Source organism: Mirounga leonina, unplaced genomic scaffold (assembly GCF_011800145.1).
Source record: "Mirounga leonina isolate KUSES-001 unplaced genomic scaffold, KU_Mleo_1.0 Mir_82, whole genome shotgun sequence".
In the NCBI taxonomy this organism is placed as follows: domain Eukaryota; kingdom Metazoa; phylum Chordata; class Mammalia; order Carnivora; family Phocidae; genus Mirounga; species Mirounga leonina.
The window spans coordinates 27,836,982-27,856,246 of record NW_023270825.1 but is presented as its reverse complement, the minus strand read 5'-3'; the positions used below and the strand labels follow the sequence as shown (position 1 = coordinate 27,856,246).

The 19,265-nt window shown below is 37.1% G+C and overlaps 2 protein-coding genes across 11 annotated transcripts in view; one reads left to right on the top strand and one right to left on the bottom strand.

Moving 5' to 3' along the window:
- PAPLN (papilin, proteoglycan like sulfated glycoprotein) overlaps positions 1–18,403 on the top strand; it is a 95,930-nt gene extending 77,527 nt beyond the window's left edge. The window contains exon 28 of the mRNA XM_034993357.1: positions 18,341–18,403. Within this exon, the coding sequence (XP_034849248.1) occupies positions 18,341–18,384 (44 nt within the window). The 3' untranslated portion in view covers positions 18,385–18,403. The remainder of the gene's footprint in view (positions 1–18,340) is intronic.
- The window catches only part of NUMB (NUMB endocytic adaptor protein), a 190,810-nt gene that overhangs the window by 43,341 nt on the left and 128,204 nt on the right, over positions 1–19,265 (bottom strand). The window lies entirely within an intron of this gene.

Sequence of the window (19,265 nt, the reverse complement as noted above, 5' to 3'; positions counted from 1 at the left end):
GATAGTAAATTTTCACCAGTGTACCTTTGTCTGGCTCACTATAGGATAGTTTTAACACAGATTCCATATTAATCATCTTTGCTTATCTTTTTTCTATTAAACTAGAAAAATTTTATTTTATTTATTTATTTAAGATTTTATTTATTTATCTGACAGAGACACAGCGAGAGAGGGAACACAAGCAGGGGGAGCAGAAGAGGGAGAAGCAGGCCTCCCATGTAGCGGGGAGCCCGATGCGGGACTCAATCCCAGAACCCCAGGATCATGGCCCAAGCTGAAGGCAGATGCTTAACAACTGAGCCACCCAGGCGCCCCAGAAAAATTTTAACTCTGGGTGCCTGGGTGGCTCAGTTGGTTAAGCGACTGCCTTTGGCTCAGGTCATGACCCTGGGGTCCCAGGATGAGTCCTGCATTGGGCTCCCTGCTCAGCAGGGAGTCTGCTTCTCCCTCTGACCCTCCCCCCTCTCATACTCTCTCTAATAAATAAATAAATCTTTTTTTTTAAAGATTTTATTTATTTATTTGACAGAAACATAGTGAGAGCAGGAACACAAGCAGGGGCAGTGGGAGAGGGAGAAGCAGGCTTCCGCAGAGCAGGGAGCCCGATGTGGAACTTGATCCCAGGACCCTGGGATCATGACCTGAGCCGAAGGCAGACGCTTAACGACTGAGCCACCCAGGCGCCCTCTAATAAATAAATAAATCTTAAAAAATGTTTTAACTCAAGATTATAGGCTATCAGAAATGTCAAGTGTTTGGTAGTTCTGTCAACTGTTCTAGATTTTCAGATTGGTTTCACACTCAGAAATAATAGAGTACTCCCTCACTGAAGGCTGCTTTTCATCATTCAGTCAGATGCTACAGTGATAGGTATATTACACTCAAATTCTGGAAAGCTCTATTTTTCAGCTTAGAAGATAATGATGAATGGATGTTTAAATACCTCTTTGGATGAATTAAGCTCTAAAAAGGACTTCTTTATGTTTTGTTGATATTTTGACCTTTTTCAAAGGCCAAAAAAATATTTTTAATTTCTTGGTCCAATAAGAAAATAAAGCAATGGATAACAGTAAAACCTGCATTACTGTTCTGACATTTTAAGAAATTCTGACATCTCATTCTTAGCACCTTATCATATATACTGTTAAGTTCTTTTAGTCTGTGGTTTTTTTTACTCTATCCTTAATCACTGACTTGAAATGCCATGTATATATTATTGAAAATTACATTATCCTGGACATTCTATTTTGTTCTACAGTTATTCCTATTTTGACACCATAACATGCTATTTTTTTTTTTTTTTTTAGATTTTTATTTATTTGACAGAGAGAGAGACAGCGAGAGAGGGAACACAAGCAGGGGGAGTGGGAGAGGGAGAAGCAGGCTTCCTGCTGAGCAGGGAGCCGATGTGGGGCTCAATCCCAGGACCCTGGGATCATGACCTGAGCCAAAGACAGACACTTAACTGAATGAGCCACTCAGGTGCCCCAAACCCTTGGTGTTTTTGTTTTTGTTTTTTTATTTTATTGTGTTATGTTAGTCACCATACATCACTGGTTTTTGATGTGGTGATCCACGATCCATTGAACCCTTGATGTTTTAATTAAGATTGCCTTAAGTTCACTAGTTGAGAAAAATTGGCATTATGAAACTGAGCTATTCCATCTAACAATATTTATTCAAGTCTTTTATATCTCTTAAGTTTTATGGTAGCCTTCAAATACACTCCTGTACATTTCTTTCTAGATTAGTAAGTGTATTCCATAGCACTGCACCATTTAACATTCCCATCAAAATGTATGAGGGTTTCAATTTCCCCACATGCTCAACACAACTTTATTTTTTTTCTCTTTTTAAATTATACCATCCTAAAAGGTGTAAAGTAGTTATCTTGTGATTTTGATTTGCATGCTCCTAATGACTAATGATACTGAGCATCTATCTTTTCACATGCTAATTGGCAATTTGTATATCTTCCTTGGAGAAATGTCAATTCACATCCTTGCTCATTTTTTTCATCTGACCTATTTATGTTTATTTTATTTTTTAAGTTCTTATTTAAATTCCAGTTAGTAGTGTAATATTAGTTTCAGGTGTACAATATAGTGATGCAACACTTCTATACATCGCCCAGTGCTCATCACAAGAAATGATTTCCTTGACCCTCTTCATTCCTTAACCCTCTTCACCCATTTAGCCCATCCCCCCCACCCACTTCCCCTCTGATAACCATCAGTTTGTTCTGTATAGTTAAGAGTTTGTTTCTTAGTTTGCCTCTTTTTTCCCCTTTGCTTGTTTCTTAGATTCCACATTTAAGTGAAATCGTACGGCATTTGTCTTTCCTTACTTATTTCACTTAGCATTATACGCTCTAGATCCACGTTATTGTAAATGGCAAGATTTCATTATTTTTTATGGCTGTGTAATATTCCACGTATATATATACACACCACATCTTCTTTATCCATTCATCAATCGATGGAAACCTGTGTTGCTTCCATAATTTGAATATTGTAGATAATACTGCTATATAAACATCAGAGTGCATGTATCCCTCTGAATTAGTATTTTCGTATTCTTTCGGTAAATACCTAGTAGTGCAATTGCTAGATCGCAGGGTAATGCTATTTTTAACTTTCTGAGGAACCTCCATACTGTTGTCCAGAGTGGCTGTGCCAGTTTACATTCCCACCAACCCTGCAAAAGGGTTCCCCATTCTCCACATCCTTGCCAACACCTGTTGTTCCTTGTGATGTTGATTTTAGCCATTCTGACAGGCGTGAGGTGATACCTCATTGTAGTCTGGATTTGATTTACATTTCCCTGATGAAAAGTGATCCTGATCATCTTTTCATGTGTCTGTTGGCCATCTGTATGTCTTCTTTGGAAAAAATGTCCAATCATGTCTTCTGCCTATTTTTTAATTAGATAATTTGGTTTTTTTGGGTGTTGAGTTTTTTAAGTTCTTTTGAGATTTTGAATACTAACCCTTTATCAGATATGTCATTTGCAAATATCTTCTCCCATTCCATAGGTTGCCTTTTAGTTTTGTTGACTGTTTCCTTTGTTGTGCAGAAGCTTTTTATTTTGATGTAGTCCCAAAAGTTTTTGTTTTGGTTTCCCTTGCCTCAGGAGACCTACCTAGAAAGAATGTGCTATGGCCAATTTCAAAGAAGTTACCACCTGTGTTCTCTTCTAGGATTTTTATGGTTTCAGGTCTCACATTTAGGTCTTTAAATCATTTTGAATTTATTTTTGTATATGGTGTAAGAAAAGTGGTCTAGTTTCATTCTTTTGCACGTTGCTGTCCAGTTTTCTCAACACCATTTGTTGAAGAGACTGTCTTTTTCCCATTGGATATTCTTTCCTGCTTTGTTGAAGATTAATTGACTATAGAGGGGTAGGTTCATTTCTGGGTTTTCTATTCTATTCCACTGATACGTGTCTATTTTTTTGTGCCAATACCATACTGTTTTGATTACTACAGTTTTGTAATATAACTTGAAGTCTGGAATTGTGAGGCCTCCCTCTTTGTTTTTCTTTTTTAAGACTGCTTTGGCTATTTGGGGTTCCATATAAATCTTAGGATTGTTTGTTCTAGCTCTGTGAAAAATGCTGTTGGTATTTTGATAGAGATTGCATTAAGCATGTAGAATGTTTGGGTGCTATAGACTTTTTTTTTTTTTTTTTGACAGAGAGAGACACAGCGAGAGAGGGAACACAAGCAGGGGGAGTGGGAGAGGGAGAAGCAGACTCCCCGTGGAGCAGAAAGCCTGATGTGGGGCTCGATCCCAGGACCCTGGGATCATGACCTGAGCCAAAGGCAGACGCTTAACCATCTGAGCCACCCAGGCGCCCCGCTATAGATATTTTTTTAAAAAATATTTTATTTATTTATTTTGACAGAGAGAGAGAGACAGCGAGAGAGTGAACACAAGCAGAGGGAGTGGGAGAGGGAGAAGCAGGCTTCCCACTGAGCAGGGAGCCCAACATGGGGCTCAATCCCAGGACCCTGGGATCATGGCCTGAGCTGAAGGTAGACGCTTAATGACTGAGCCACCCAGGCCGCCCTGGTACTACAGATATTTTAACAATATTTGTTCTCCCAACCCATGAGAATGAAATGTCTTTCCATTTCTTTGTGTCGTTTTCAATTTCTTTCATCAGTGTTTTATAGTTTTCAGAGTAGAGGTCTTTCACCTCTCTGGTTAGGTTTATTCCTAGGTATTGATTTAAATGAAATCCTCCTTCCCTCTCCTCCTGGAGCTCTCATGAGGCCTGTTAGTACTATGGGCCTCTTTAATTTGTTCATGTTTCCTCATCTCTTTTTCGGATCTTCTCTTTATCACCTTGTGCTGCACTCTGGGTAACTTCACTGAATCTATCTTCCAGGTTACCAACTCTCTTTTCAACAAATCTAATCCACCATTTTATCTATCTACTAAATTCAATTGCAGTGACAGTATTTTTCATTTTTAGAAGCTTAGATTTGATTCTTTGTCAGATCTATCTATTCCTTCTTTTTCACTGTCTTATTTTTGACTTATGGTTTGAATTCATTAATGTCTCTAATGATATTATATATACATATTTTATAGTGTCCTCTATAGTCTATTAATTCAAGTTCTTACAGTGCTAATCTTCTTGTCCTTTACTGTATAATTCTTATTGTATCTGCTGATCACTTCCACATATGATTTTTAACTTTTTTTTAAACTGTAAATTAATCTTTACTGAAGCTCAACTTTTCTGGAAAAAATCCATGCATTCTGGATTACGGAGTGGTTATACATTTGCTTCTAAAAGGTACCACAGGTGGGGCACCTGGGTGGCTCAGTCGTTAAGCGTCTGCCTTCGGCTCGGGTCATGATCCCAGGGGTCCTGGGATTGAGCCTCGTATCGGGCTCCCTGCTCAGCGGAGAGTCTGCTTTTCCCTCTGCCTGCCACTCCCACTGCTGTGTACTCTCTCTATCAAATAAATAAATAAATAAAATCTTAAAAAAGAAAAAAAAAAGGTACCACAGGTGTATTAGTAGCCTAAGACCTACGGTATATTAATTTGAGGATTCTTACACCATGCAAGTTATAGCATATGAAGTCCTGATCCACGATTTCAATTTTTGGTGGGAGACTCCTTTTTTTTCACCCAGGGTCAGAGCAGAGGCAAGCTTCTATTTTTTTAATTTTTGGTTTTTTTGTTTTTGTTGGTTGGTTTTTTGTTGTTGTTTGTTTTGTTTTTTTGCTTTTTCTTCTAGTTCTCTATTTCACTGATTATAAAACCCATTGAAAGTTCTGGCTCTATGCTGGGTTCTCAGTTCTAATGCTCTGCTTTTTGAGTCCAGGACCTTCAGAATGAATGTTAAAACAAAGGCTCTAGCTCATAAATCTTCTATCTCCTAGGCTGTGCCATGCCAGCATGATTCCTGCCTTGCTTTCAAATTCCCTCTTAATTTCTGGTAACTGGAGAGATCTGTCTTTATTGAAAGCTCAGCTGTGCTTTAAGACAAAAAAGTTGTTTAAAAATATATCCAGCATCGGGGCGCCTGGGTGGCTCAGTTGGTTAAGCGATTGCCTTCGGCTCAGGTCATGATCCCGGAGTCCTGGGATCGAGTCCCACATCGGGCTCCCGGCTCAGCGGGGAGCCTGCTTCTCCCTCTGACCCTATCTCCTCTCATGCTGTTTCTCTCTCTCTCTCAAATAAATAAATAAATAAAATCTTTTAAAAAAATATATATATATCCAGCATCTCTAGGTATTTGTATTTGGAGTATTTCTAGGTTAGCTTAATCTACATTTTGCCAGAATCAGAAGACCTATAATATTTCCCAACAAAACTTACTGGTATTTCTATGTATTGATTTTAGTATATCTTATTAAGTAGTGAAAATACTGATGTTTCCTATCATTTTAAATAGTTTTTTTTGGTGATTCTCTAGGTTTTTCAGAGAACAAGACAAAAAAAAAAAAACAGGCTGTCTTGAATTCCCACTTTTATAGCTTTTATTTTCTTTCTTTTTTTTTTTTTTAAAGATTTTATTTATTTATTTGAGAGAGAGAATGAGAGACAGAGAGCATGAGAGGGAGGAGGGTCAGAGGGAGAAGCAGACTCCCTGCCGAGCAGGGAGCCCGATGCGGGACTCGATCCCGGGACTCCAGGATCATGACCTGAGCCGAAGGCAGTCGCTTAACCAACTGAGCCACCCAGGCGCCCCTAGCTCTTATTTTCTTATCCAAAGGCACTTATCACCATTTCTAAATCAGTGTTGAATAACAGTGCTACTTAAGAGCAACCTCATCATCCTCCCAAATTCAATGTAAATGTTTCACTCTGCATGACTCTGGGACAGTTTTTTACTCATTTAAAGAATGTGTTATGCTATTCCTATTTAGCTAAGAAGATTTACCGGGATTGAACGATATTTTAAACTTTTTTAAAAAATCAGATGTAATCCACATCACACAAAATTAACCACTGTAAAGTGAATAATTCAGGGGCACCTCAGTGGTGCAGTCAGTTAAGCATCCAATTCTTGGTTTTGGCTCAGGTCTTGATCTCAGGGTCATGGAATCAAGCCCTGTGTTGGACTCTGAGCTCAGTGCAAAGTCTGCTTAAGTTTCTCTCTTCCTCTCTCTCTGCCCCTCTCGCTGCCTTCTCTTTCTCTAAAATAAGTCTTTTTAAAAAAATTTTAGGGCGCCTGGGTGGTTCAGTTGTTAAGCGTCTGCCTTCAGCTCAGGTCATGATCCCAGAGTCCTGGGAGTCTTCTCCCTCTGCCTCTGCCCGCCGCCCCCCCAACCCCGGTCTGTCTCTCATGAATAAATAAATAAAATCTTTAAAAAAATTTTTAAGTGAATAATTCAGTGGTACTTGGTACATTTAAAATTTTGTGCAATCACCACCTTTATCTAGTTCCAAAACATTTTCTTCACACCAAAAGAAAAACCTGTGCCCATTAAGCATTTGCTACCCATAGCTGCACTTCCCCAAAGCGCAGCTTAACAACCAATAACCTGCATTCTGTCTTTATGGATTTACCTATTCTGGATATTTCATGGAAATGAAATCATACAACATGTGACCTTTTGTGTCTGGCATATTTCACTTAGCATATCATTTTCAAGGTTCACCACACTGTAGTATGTACCATAGTTTTTATGTCGATTCTTCCACTGAGGGATATTTGGGCTATTTCTACCTTTTGGCAACTATGAATAGTGGTGCGATAAACACATATGTACACATATTTGAGTTTTCAATTCTTTGGGGCATATAACTAGCAGCAGAACTGGCTGAGTCATATGATAATTCTATGTTTAGCTTTTTGAGGAACCACCAAACTGCTTTCCACAGAAACTGAACCATTCTACATTCCCATTGGTGATGCATAAGGGTTCTAGATCCCCTGCATTCTTACCAATACTTTCCATTTTTTTGTTTGTTTAAGTAGAGCCATCCAAAGTGGGTGTGATGTGGTACTTCACTGTGGTTTTGAAAGGTATTTCCCTAATGACTAGTGATGTTGAATATCTTTTCATGTATTTGTTGGTCATTTGTACATCTTCTTTAGAGAAATTTCTATTCCAGTCCTTTGCCCATTTTTAAATCAGGTGTGTATGTGTGTGTGTGTGTGTGTATATAAAAAAAACATACATATATAGGGGCGCCTGGGTGGCTCAGTTGTTAAGCGTCTGCCTTCGGCTCAGGTCATGATCCCAGGGTCCTGGGATTGAGCCCTGTGTCAGGGCTCCCTACTTCGCGGAAGCCTGCTTCTCCCTCTCCCACTCCCCCTGCTTGTGTTCCCTCTCTCACTGTGTCTCTCTGTCAAATAAAAACAAAAAAACATACATGCATAAAAATCTATTTCCTGGATACTAGATTTATCAGACATGTGATTTGAAAATATTTTCTCCCATTCTGTAGTTGTCTTTCTACTTCCTTGGTAACTTCCTTTGGTGTACAAAAATTTCACATTTTAATTAGATCCAGTTTATCTATTTTTTCTTTTGTTGCTCATGGTTTTGGTGTCATATCTAAGAATCTACTGACAGATCCAAGGTTATGATAATTTACCCCTCTTTTCTTCTAAGAATTTTATGGTTCTTATTCTTATATTCTTATGTTAACTTTTAAGTGAATTTTCTGTATACAGTGTAAGGTAGGGGTCTGGCTTCATTTTTTTTTTTTCCTATGTGGAAATCAAGTTGTTCCATCACCATTTGGTGAAGAGACTATTCTTTACCCACTGAATGGTCTTGGCACCCTTGTCAAAAATCAGTTGGTCACAGACGTACAGGTTCACTTCTGTACTCTCAATTCTATTACACTGTTCTACACATCCATCCTTATGCCAGTACTATACTATTTCGATTACTATAGATTTGTACTAAGTTCTGAAATCAAGAAGTGTCAGTCCTTCAACTTTGCTTTCATTACAGTGACAAAGTCCTTTTCTTCTCAGGTCCATCAATGTGATGAACTATATCAAATTTCCTAATACTAAATCATTTATGGAATCCTGAGTTAAACCCTATTTCGGTCTTTAGTATACTTTTAGATTCCATTTGTTCTATTTTTCTGCCTACTTTTTTCACCTATATTCGTAAGTGCAATTGGTCTATGGTTTTCTTTTTGTTTTGTCTATCTTTGTTATAGCAGGATTCTGTTAATGCCATAAAAAAATCTGGAAACCATTCTTTCCTTCCCCCTCCCCACCCACATATGCTCTTGTATAGTTAAACAGCATAAGAATTATACCTTAAAAAAAAAAAAATTATTCTTTGAGGTTTTTAAAGAGCCAACCTGTGAAACCATCCATAATCTGTCTTTTGGGGGAAACAGTGTTAGGGTTTTAAAAACTCTCTCCGGGTGCCTGGGTAGTGCAGTTGGTTAAGTGTCCAACTCTTGGTTTTGGCTCAGGTCATGATCTCAGGGTCCTGGGATCAAGCCCTGCATCAGGCTCCATGTTCTGTGTGGAGTCTGCTTGACATTCTCTCCCTCTCCCTCTGCCCCTCACGCTTGTGCTCTCTCTCTCAAATAAATAAATAAAAAATAACAATAATAAAATGAGAAAGTAGGGTCTTATGGTCTCTGGGTTACCTATAGTTGCCAAGATATGAATATAGGTTTCAAAGTGTTTGCAAGGGATTTTATTCTATCATTTTGATCAATTCAACTGGTCACTTATGGGTATTTATGCCAGCAAAAAAACAAAAACAAAAAAAGTTGGGGAGACTTAATGGAAGGAAAAGAACAAAAGTATCTCCTGTACAGACTGACCTCTTAGCTGCATAATCTATTTTGGAAATCAGTGTTGTGCTTTCCTAGACGATGAGAAAAACATGCCCACTGAAATAAACATTATTAAAGAGGTCTCTTTTCTTCTCTAAGACACTATCTCACTGAAGAACTGCAGCTGATTTATGCTTTAATGGCTAAAATATTTGACACTAGGACTTCTTTTGTCTGTATGCCTTTTCCAAACTCCCTCTGAGTAAGGGACTTTTATTCACAAAAATGCACTTTAGAAAAACTAGTGTGTGGAATTTCATTCTTGGATGAATTAAGTCATTTTTCATTTTCTTGAAAAAATTATTTAAAAAGTAGATTCCCCCCTTGTTTTGGTAATGTAGGCCATGAGAAGATATGCACAGCTCCGATGTGAGAGAACAGACAGTCAACAGTTCCCAACATTAGCAAAAAATGACATCATAATCAACTAATAAGAAGGTGTAAGGCATATTATCAGATATATATAACCTGTATTATATTGCAAATATAGGATGCAGAAGTGTAGAACATAATATCAAAACTTGTTTGGGGGTCTTTAATCAAAGAGGAGTAGTTAAGTCAAATTATAACAGATTGCTTTTATGTATAAATTTGGAGTACAATAACATTTGAATAAGTCATCTGACCTAAGTATATATATTAAATCTAATCACAGCAGTTTAAAGCTGAAAAGAACTTAAAGAGATTCAAAACCTTCACCTTTCAAATGTGGCACTAGGTGTCAAAAAAGTTAAGTGATTTGCACAAAGTCATATAACTAATAAATTAACAGAGCCAGGAATAGAACTTTGATTTTTTCACTTCTAGATCTTTCTTCTTTCAACTATCTATCTTCTTTTCACTATCTCATATTACTTCTGCAACTCTCCTATTTAAGTAATGGTTTATAGTTTACTGGTCTTACATATTAACAATGTTATTCTTCTTTAAAAAAAAAAAGGTTGATCAAATAGGAACAGTCATCCATTTTGGTAACGTTGCTTATGGCTCAATATTTCTTTCATAAACGAAATTACCCCGATTTTCTGGTTAAACTATACCACTGCTAACCAAGCAGTAGATATGGGGGATTTTGCTTTATAGAAATATTACAGCTGATAAGTAAAGAAAGGATGAGAGAATTAAAGTATCACCATTTTGCAACCCTTAATGAATTAATAATCCCAGGCAATGATCATGAATGCCTATAGTCATCATAAATAGATAATCAGCTACTGTGTTGTGTGTCTTCTGATTAGTACACACCACCAATGAGGTATTCCTACGGGGGGGGGGGGGGGGGACAGAGGGAATCAAAGCTAAATCTGATCAAGTCTTTAAAAACCAATTTACATCTTAATCGCAGGAAACAAACTGAGTGTTGTTGGAGTGGGGGGTGGGGTGGGAGGGATGGGGTGACTGGGTGATAGACACTGGGGAGGGTATGTGCTCTGGTAAGCGCTGTGAATTGTGCAAGACTGTTGAATCTCAGATCTGTACCTCTGAAACAAATAATGCAATATATGTTAAGAAAAAAAAAAAAGAAGAAGAAGGTAGCGGGAGGGGAAGAATGAAGCGGGGGAAATCGGAGGGGTAGACGAACCATGAGAGACGATGGACTCTGAAAAACAAACTGAGGGTTCTAGAGGGGAGGGGGGTGGGAGGATGGGTTAGCCTGGTGGTGGGTATTGAGGAGGGCACATTCTGCATGGAGCACTGGGTGTTATGCACAAACAATGAATCATGGAACACTTTATCTAAAACTAATGATGTAATGTATGGGGATTAACATAAGAATAAAAAAATAAATAGAATTAAAAAAAAAAACCAATTCACAAGAATTACAGGAAACAGAGAAACATGTTAAAAAGAATGAATTTTTGGCATTTTCAATTTGCTGAAGAGTAAAGAATTAGAATTTCAGACCAACCAGAGGAATAGGTTCCAGTGAACACCAAAGTATCTCAGTTTAACCATCTGAGCCACCCAGGCGCCCCAAAGTATCTCAGTTTAAACACAAGAAAAGAATGCCCTCAAAGCAGAAGTAAAGCAGAAGTAGACAGAGCCTTGCTAAAACTGTAATCCAGCCTCAGTTCTGTTAACACAAAATCTAACAGACAATATGAGAAAGGAAAATTACAGTCCATTCTGACTCAAAAGCATAGTTGTGAAATTTCTGAACAAAATATTAGCAAAGAGAATCCAGAAATATACTCAATAAACTCAACTTGATCAGTATCTATAATCATCATCATCTTTCACAATAGCCACTTAACTGATCTCTCTCCTTCCACCCATCAGTATCTATCATTATCAAGTTGAGTTTATTCCAGGAATGTAAGGTTAGCTGACTATTCAAAAACTCAAGTATAATTTACCACCTAACAGAATTAAAGATAAAAATTATGTAATCATCTCAAAATTTAGTTTCCATTCATAATTTTAATAATTTTTAACCAAGAACAGAAGGGAACTTGTTTAATCTGATGAACTGTGGTAAGATTGAGAATGAGGCAAGAATTCTTATCACCAATTCTACCCAAAGTTATAAACATCAGTCTCTCACCAATGCAATGAAGGGACATACATACATACAAGTATAAGGATTAGAATATAAGAAATACAACAATAATTATTCATAGATTATATAATTGTATTAGTAGAAAACCCAAAAGAATATACAAATAAATTACTAGAATAAGTGAGTTTAGCAAGGATACTAGATATAATTTCAACATACAAAAGTCAACTGTATCATTTTGCAATATATACAAATATCATTATGTTGTACACCTGAAACTAATATAATGTCGTATGTCAATTATACCTCAATTTTTAAAAAGTCAATTGTATTTCTATAGCAGCAATATGCAGAAAATGAAATTTTTAAAAAGTTACCGTTTATAACAGAATCAAAATTAAATGCTGGATATTATCCTTCATTCATGAATCTACTCTTCTACCAACAGTCTTTCCCAAAATAATATATGGCAAGTCTACCCTTCCAATTGCTCAGATCAAAAACCTTGGCCTATCCTTGACTTCTCTTTTTCTTGATTGACATTCACAAATTTAATCCATCAATAAATATTATCAGCTCTATCTATAAAATACATCTAGAATCTGACCCCTCTTACCACTTCTACTACCATCACCCTGATGGAAGCCATCATCATCTTTCACAATAGTCACTTAACTGATCTCTCTGCTTCCACCCTTGCTCTTCTCTACAATTGATTCTCAGCACAAGAATCAGAGTAATCCTTTAAAAATATAATTTATATAAAGTCATTCCTCTGCTCAAAATTCTCCAATGGCTTCCCATTTTACTCTAAATAAAAGCCAAAGTCCTTAAAAGAGTCTATAAGGCCCTATACCTCAAAGGGTATAGGTTTCTCAAAGGGTAGCATTTAAGAATTATATGGAGGCATTTTTTATAACAATGACTTGGAAAATTACACCTAGGTAGTATGCACAGATGATATCCTGCTTCCTGTATGACATCTGAATGCGCTACTGGACACTTAGGATGGATAAAAAACTTGTCATATTTAGATTAGACTCTAACTCCATTTTACACATATACACACACAATTAGGGTTAGGGTTAGACTAATAGTTCACTTAATATGTTAGGGGTGGGAGGTAGAAAAAAGGAGGTAGATAATTCTTTTACATCTTATAATATTTCTTCTACATGAATTAGTCTTTTTATATTTTTAGTTTTTTGGGGAGTCAGTTTTGGTCATTTATATAACCTAAGAGTATTACCAATTTTATCCATGTTTTCAAGTTTATTTGCATAGAATCTTAATTTTTAAAATTTCATTGGTATCTGTATTTTCCCACTTTACTTTTTATCCTGTGCATCTGTGTTTTTTTTCTTGATAAAGTACATTTAGCAACTTCTCATTTGGCATTAACACTGTGCACCAAAATCTTCTGAAATTACAAATTATACTTGTTATATGGTAGGTAAACCACTGGATTAGGACCTAGCCTATTAGAAATACTGAAATAGTAAGAGCTCTACTTTCTGTACCATGGTTATTTGGTTATATGCAAAATAAGAAAAGCCTGTGTGATTTTGTGATTTACAAGAAATACAGATTTGGGCATTCAGATGACCACAATGTATTTCTCATATATATCTGGTCTTTGCCCACAGTTCCTGACTCACAGCTCCCCAAATCCTTGGGATTTCCTGAATATTGAAAGTGATAAAGGTGTCTTTTGTTATGTAAAGGAGGCAACTTTCGGAAAGCATCTAAGAGTGGCAGCTGGTTGCCTGGAGGACCAACCACGTGATTAAATACTAATAAGCATGAATTCCGTATCCAGTCCCTTAAGCCTCTATCCTGCCCAATTTAAAGATATTATGAAATCCACAATCTATCCAATAGAAGGTCCATTTTAGCATTCTATATACATTCTACATAATCAGAGAATTAAGATTTTAATTACAAATCAAAGGATCGATGAGCTGGCTTAAAGATTCCACCAATTTAACAACCAAAAAAATTTTTTTTGAAGATTTTATTTATTTGTCAGAGAGAGAGAGAAAGAGAGCGCACAAGCAGGGGGAGTGGCAGGCAAAGGGAGAAGCAGGCTCCTACAGAGCAAGGAGCCCAATGTAGGACTCAATTTCAGGACCCTGGGATCATGACCTGAGCCGAAGGCAGACGCTTAACAACTGAGCCACCCAGGCACCCCGACTCCAAAGCATTTTTGTTTGTGTCAGTTATATCTATGATAATTTTACTATATTAGAAATTAAAACAAAGAATCTTACTTTTAAAAATTGAATTCATTGAAAAATGATAATAAAACCCATTACCTGTTAACAAAAATGACATTTAAAAAAATTTTTTAAGTTTATTTAAGTAATCTCTACACCCAACATGGGGCTTGAAATTTCCACCCTGAGATCAAGATGCTCCTCCAACTGAGCCAGCGAGGCGCCCCCATTTTTTAACTTTTAAAAGCTTTTATTATTTTTTAAAATTTTAGTTCCAGTGTAGTTAACTACAGTGTTATGTTATCTTCTTGGTTATTTCTGGGCCTATTTCTCTTTGATTTTTCTCCTTATTATAAGTTGTATTTTTCTGCTGCTTTGCATGACTGGTAATTTTGAACTGGATGCCAGACATTGGAAATTTAACCATCTTGGATGCTGATACTATTGTATTCCTATAAATATTCATGACCTTTGTTCTGGGATACATTTAGGCATTTTGATCTTTCTGAGGTTTGATTTTAAGCTTTGGTAGGTGGAGTCAGAGCAGATTTTAGTCTAGGGCAAGTTTTTATCTACAACTTAAGAAATACCTTTCTAAGCACTTTCCACAATGTCCCATGAATTAGTGATGCAAGCAGGCCAGGTCCAAGGACCCAGAGGGGATCCCAGAGGATGAGCCAAGAGGGTCCTTAAATCAGAGACAAGCCAGCAGGAGGTGAAAGCAGAGTTTATTGAAGATAACAGAGAGAGAGAGTAACTGGTAGACTTGGAAAGGAAAAGAGCATAATCTCCCATTAATGAAATTTTTATTGAAAAATAACTATATTTTCCAAAATGAAACAATTTTGTGAGAAGAGTGGCATTGTTTCACATTTCTGCAAATCTCTCAAATATCTGGCTTAAAAGAAAAGTGGATTCTCAAATTTGCATCTACATTCAATCTGTCAGAACGTGTTGTTTTGGGGCGCCTGGGTGGCTCAGTCGTTAAGCATCTGCCTTCGGCTCAGGTCATGATCCCGGAGTCCCGGGATCGAGTCCCACATCGGGCTCCCTGCTCGGCGGGAAGCCTGCTTCTCCCTCTCCCACTCCCCTTGCTTGTGTTCCTGCTCTCGCTATCTCTCGCTCTGTCAAATAAATAAAAAAATATATATATTAAAAAAAAAAAAAAGAACATGTTGTTTTGAAGTATATAAAGAAACTATGGCTAGGGCACTTGCATGGCTCAGTCGGTTAAGCATCTGCCTTCAGTTCACGTCATGATCCCAGAATCCTGGGATGGAGCCCCAAGTCAGGCTCCATGCTCAGTGGGGAGTCTGTTTCTCCCTCTCCCTCTACCCCTCCCCCAACTTGTGCATACGTGTTCTCTCTCTCTCTCGTGCTCTCTCAAATAAATAAAATCTTAAAAAAAAAAAAAGAAACTGGCTTCACACAGATATATAGTTGGAAGAGAAAGTATGTCAGGATCCCACAAAAGGTTTTGGGGACCTCACTTTGAGAACCACTACATTAATTTTTATAGGTAACATCTGACTTCTAACATTAAAATTCCTCCCCTATTAAAAAGATTATCTGTTATTCTAGCAGAATTGCAAGACAAGGTTTGAAACCTCCTCTAATCACTACTGTAATACTAAATTATTATACTTACATAGGCACCAGTATACTTAAACATACATGGCAGATATCAAACGAGTTGTCATTTCACTTGATTACTGCCTAGTAATCCCATTTCTATTCCCGGTAATTGCGTATTCTAGATCTCCCATTCTATGAAGTAGCTACTCCACTGTCTTTAAAACCTAACTCCACAACTTCTCTCCTCACTCTTCTATAGATGTCTTCACTTCACATTTCCTTGAGAAAATATGTCTTTAAAATAGAACTCCGTCAGTCTTAAGCCACCAACACCATAAATATAAGTGCATTTTTACCCCGTTTTCCACCTTTGCTACTGTTAAAATAGAAGCAGTATCCTTCCTCCATCTAAAACTAAGCCACTCTCTACATGCTTCTTTATAAAGTCCCTTTAGTTCAAGTCTCTCCTACATTAAACACAAGACTCAACATAAAATTAAACTACCAATGATTTATAGACTTTAAATGAGTAAATTTTATGGTATGTAAACTACATCTAATAAAATTGTTAAAACAGTTTTAAAACAATACACACACACAGTTTCTCAACCTCACACTCCTTTTTATTCTGCCTTTCTGTTCTCCTTTGAAAAAAAAAAACTCATTAAAAAAAAATTTAACCACCTTGTTGAGATATAACTGACATATAATGAACTATATACAAAGTTACAATTTGCTGAGCTTTTGTATATACCTGAGAAACCATCATCACAATCAATATAATAAATAGCCATCAACACCAAAAGTTTCCTTGTACTCTTTGTAATACTTCCCTTTCACCCCTTCCCATCCTCACACAATCTTGTCTGACAAACTTCTTGAATTAGTAATCTCTAGATTTGTCATCATCTTCCTTATTTTGCATCCATTCACTCCTCAATCTAGATTCCATCCTCATGATTCCCCATAAGTGCTATCATCAAAGTCACCAAGACTTTCAAATTTTTAATCTAATGAAGTTTCATTTCTTCCTTGATCTCTTTATAGCATTTGACCTTTCTCCTTCCCTGAAACCTTGCCTTCTGAGATCATACTCTTCAGGTTTCCCTTTCTACCTCTCATTCTTACTCTCCTTTGAAGATACCCATTCACTGCCTGTCCCTTCTATGTTTGTCACAGACCCTCCCCTTCCCTTACTTCCTCTAGGCAATCTCACTTACTTACGACTTCAATGGTAAGTTATACATAGTCAACCCTCATTATTCAAGGATTCCATAGAACTTATTTGTAGTATCAAAATCAAAATTCATGGTGCTTGTGGTGAGTGGGGATCTGCATGCACACATCTCACAGGCACCTCAAAAGGAATTCATCCTCTCTACTCTCAAACATGTTTTTCCTCAGTGAGCATGCCCACCACCCTACTAGTTGTCTATATGGGGAACTCTTTACATCAACTCATTAGGTTCAGAATTCAGTGGTCCCTAAGGCAACGACAGATAAGACATTATTTGCTCAGCTATATTTGACCGAGGAAATTTATCTATTTTTAGGCTACTGATGGGTAAAAACACCACACAGGGACGCCTGGGTGGCTCAGTCGGTTAAGCGTCTGCCTTCAGCTCAGGTCATGATCCCAGGGTCCTGGGATCGAGTCCCGCATCGGGCTCCTTGTTCAGGTTCTGATTCTCTTATCCAACCATGTGTCACTTGTATATGCATGCAGGGTGGGAAGGGAAGGCAGATAAGGGGTGGGGAGCCACAGCCTAGCAGAGAGGATGAATGTCTTGTAGAAAGGATTTCAAGAGGCCATCTGGAGAAGACCATACAAAAAACACCCTAAATAAGCTCCCCTGCCTGCATAACATGTAAATCTCACATCTTACATGTTTATCTCTAAAGTACATGCCCATCAACTGTTTCTTATGACAAATGACAGTAGCACGGAATGATACTAAATCTTATTTATCTCACACAAAATACTTAAAAGCTGGTGCGCCTGGGTGGCTCAGTCAGTTAAGTGTTTGCCTTCAGCTCAGGTCATGATCCCAGGGTCCTGGAATTGAGGCCCATATTGGGCTCCCTGCTTGGCAGGGAGCCTGCTTCTCCCTCTCCTTCTGCCTGCAGCTCCCCCCACTGCTTGTGCTCTCTCTGCATCAAATAAATAAATAAAATCTTTAAAAAGAAAATATTTAAAAGCTGTACATTTCACAGCCAATTGGAAGTGCTTCAATTAACTTTACTTCAATTACTTCAATACTATATATCAGCCTCTCAGAATCCTGTAAATGAGGTTTTTTAAATATACATATATGCTTATTTATTACAAATATGATACATGCTCATAAGAAATGTCACTAGTTCCAAAGGATATACATCGAAAAGTAAAAAGATCCCCAATCCTTCATTCCCATTCTATAATTCAGGTTTACTTGTGTCTTCTTACAGATATTTCTTATATACATAAGCAGATATATAGATTTTTTTCTTTTTAACTATAAACAGAATCATATTATATACATTGTCCTGGGCCTTGCCTTTATCACCTAATAATACATTAAAGTTATCTTTCTGTGTGAGCATATCAGAGAATATTCTTTCAGTGTTTCCTATGTCAGTGATCATCACCTCTATCAGTTTGGGACAAGAAACTAGGTGTCATCCTTAACACCATTCATTCCCTGGGTCCAGTCCATTTCCAATTCCTGTTGCCTTTATCTCTTAATTATCTCTCAATTTACTTTTATTTCTTTCTTCTCACAGTTACCACCCTAGTCCAGAGTAATCCAGTCCTTTGGATTATGTAATAATCTTTCACCAGACTCTTCACATCCACTATGGACTGACTATCTCCAAACCACACCACACCCAGAGTCCCAGTTTGGGAAGATGAAAAGTTCTGGAGATGGATGGTGCTGATGACTGCACAACAATATGAATGTCATTAATGTTACTGTACTGTACACATGGAAATGGTTAAAATGGTAAATTTTGTTATGTATGTTACCACAATAAATAAATAATGAAAAAAAAAAACCACACCAGGTAGTGGCTTCCTATTATTCTTAAGGTCCCAAATCCTTAACATGGCCTATAAGGCCCCACCCTAATTCTTTCCAGGTTCATCTCATATAACTTCTTGTACTACAGCCTTCCCTTTTTAAAAAGCATTTATCTCAGTTTATAATCATGTATTATTAATGCAAATATCTAATTAAAGTCTATATTCGCACAAGTATACTATAAACTCCACAAGAGCAAGAACTGTCTTTTTGTTTACCACTTAGCATATGCCTGGCACATAGTAGGTCTTCAAAAAAAATTTACTAAATGTATGAAAAAAGGTCTACCTTGTTCCTTAAGAGTGGCAAATAATTCCACTTAATGGATGTCATAATTTCTTTTTCTTTCTTTCTTTTTTTTTTGAGTGATAGTACAAAGTTTATTGAGTGATAAAGTACAAAGCTTCCGAAGAGGGAGGGGACCTGAGAGGGTTGCCCTGGATGTCATAATTTCTTTAGCAAATCCCAGAATGATAGCTATTTAACTTGTTTCCAGATTTTTGCTATCAAACAATGCTAATGAACACTTCTGTCAGTATATCTATGAATGTACTTAAATATAATTCTTTTTTTGTTTCAAGTTGTTATTTAAATTCTAGTTCGTTAACATATAGTGTAATACTGGT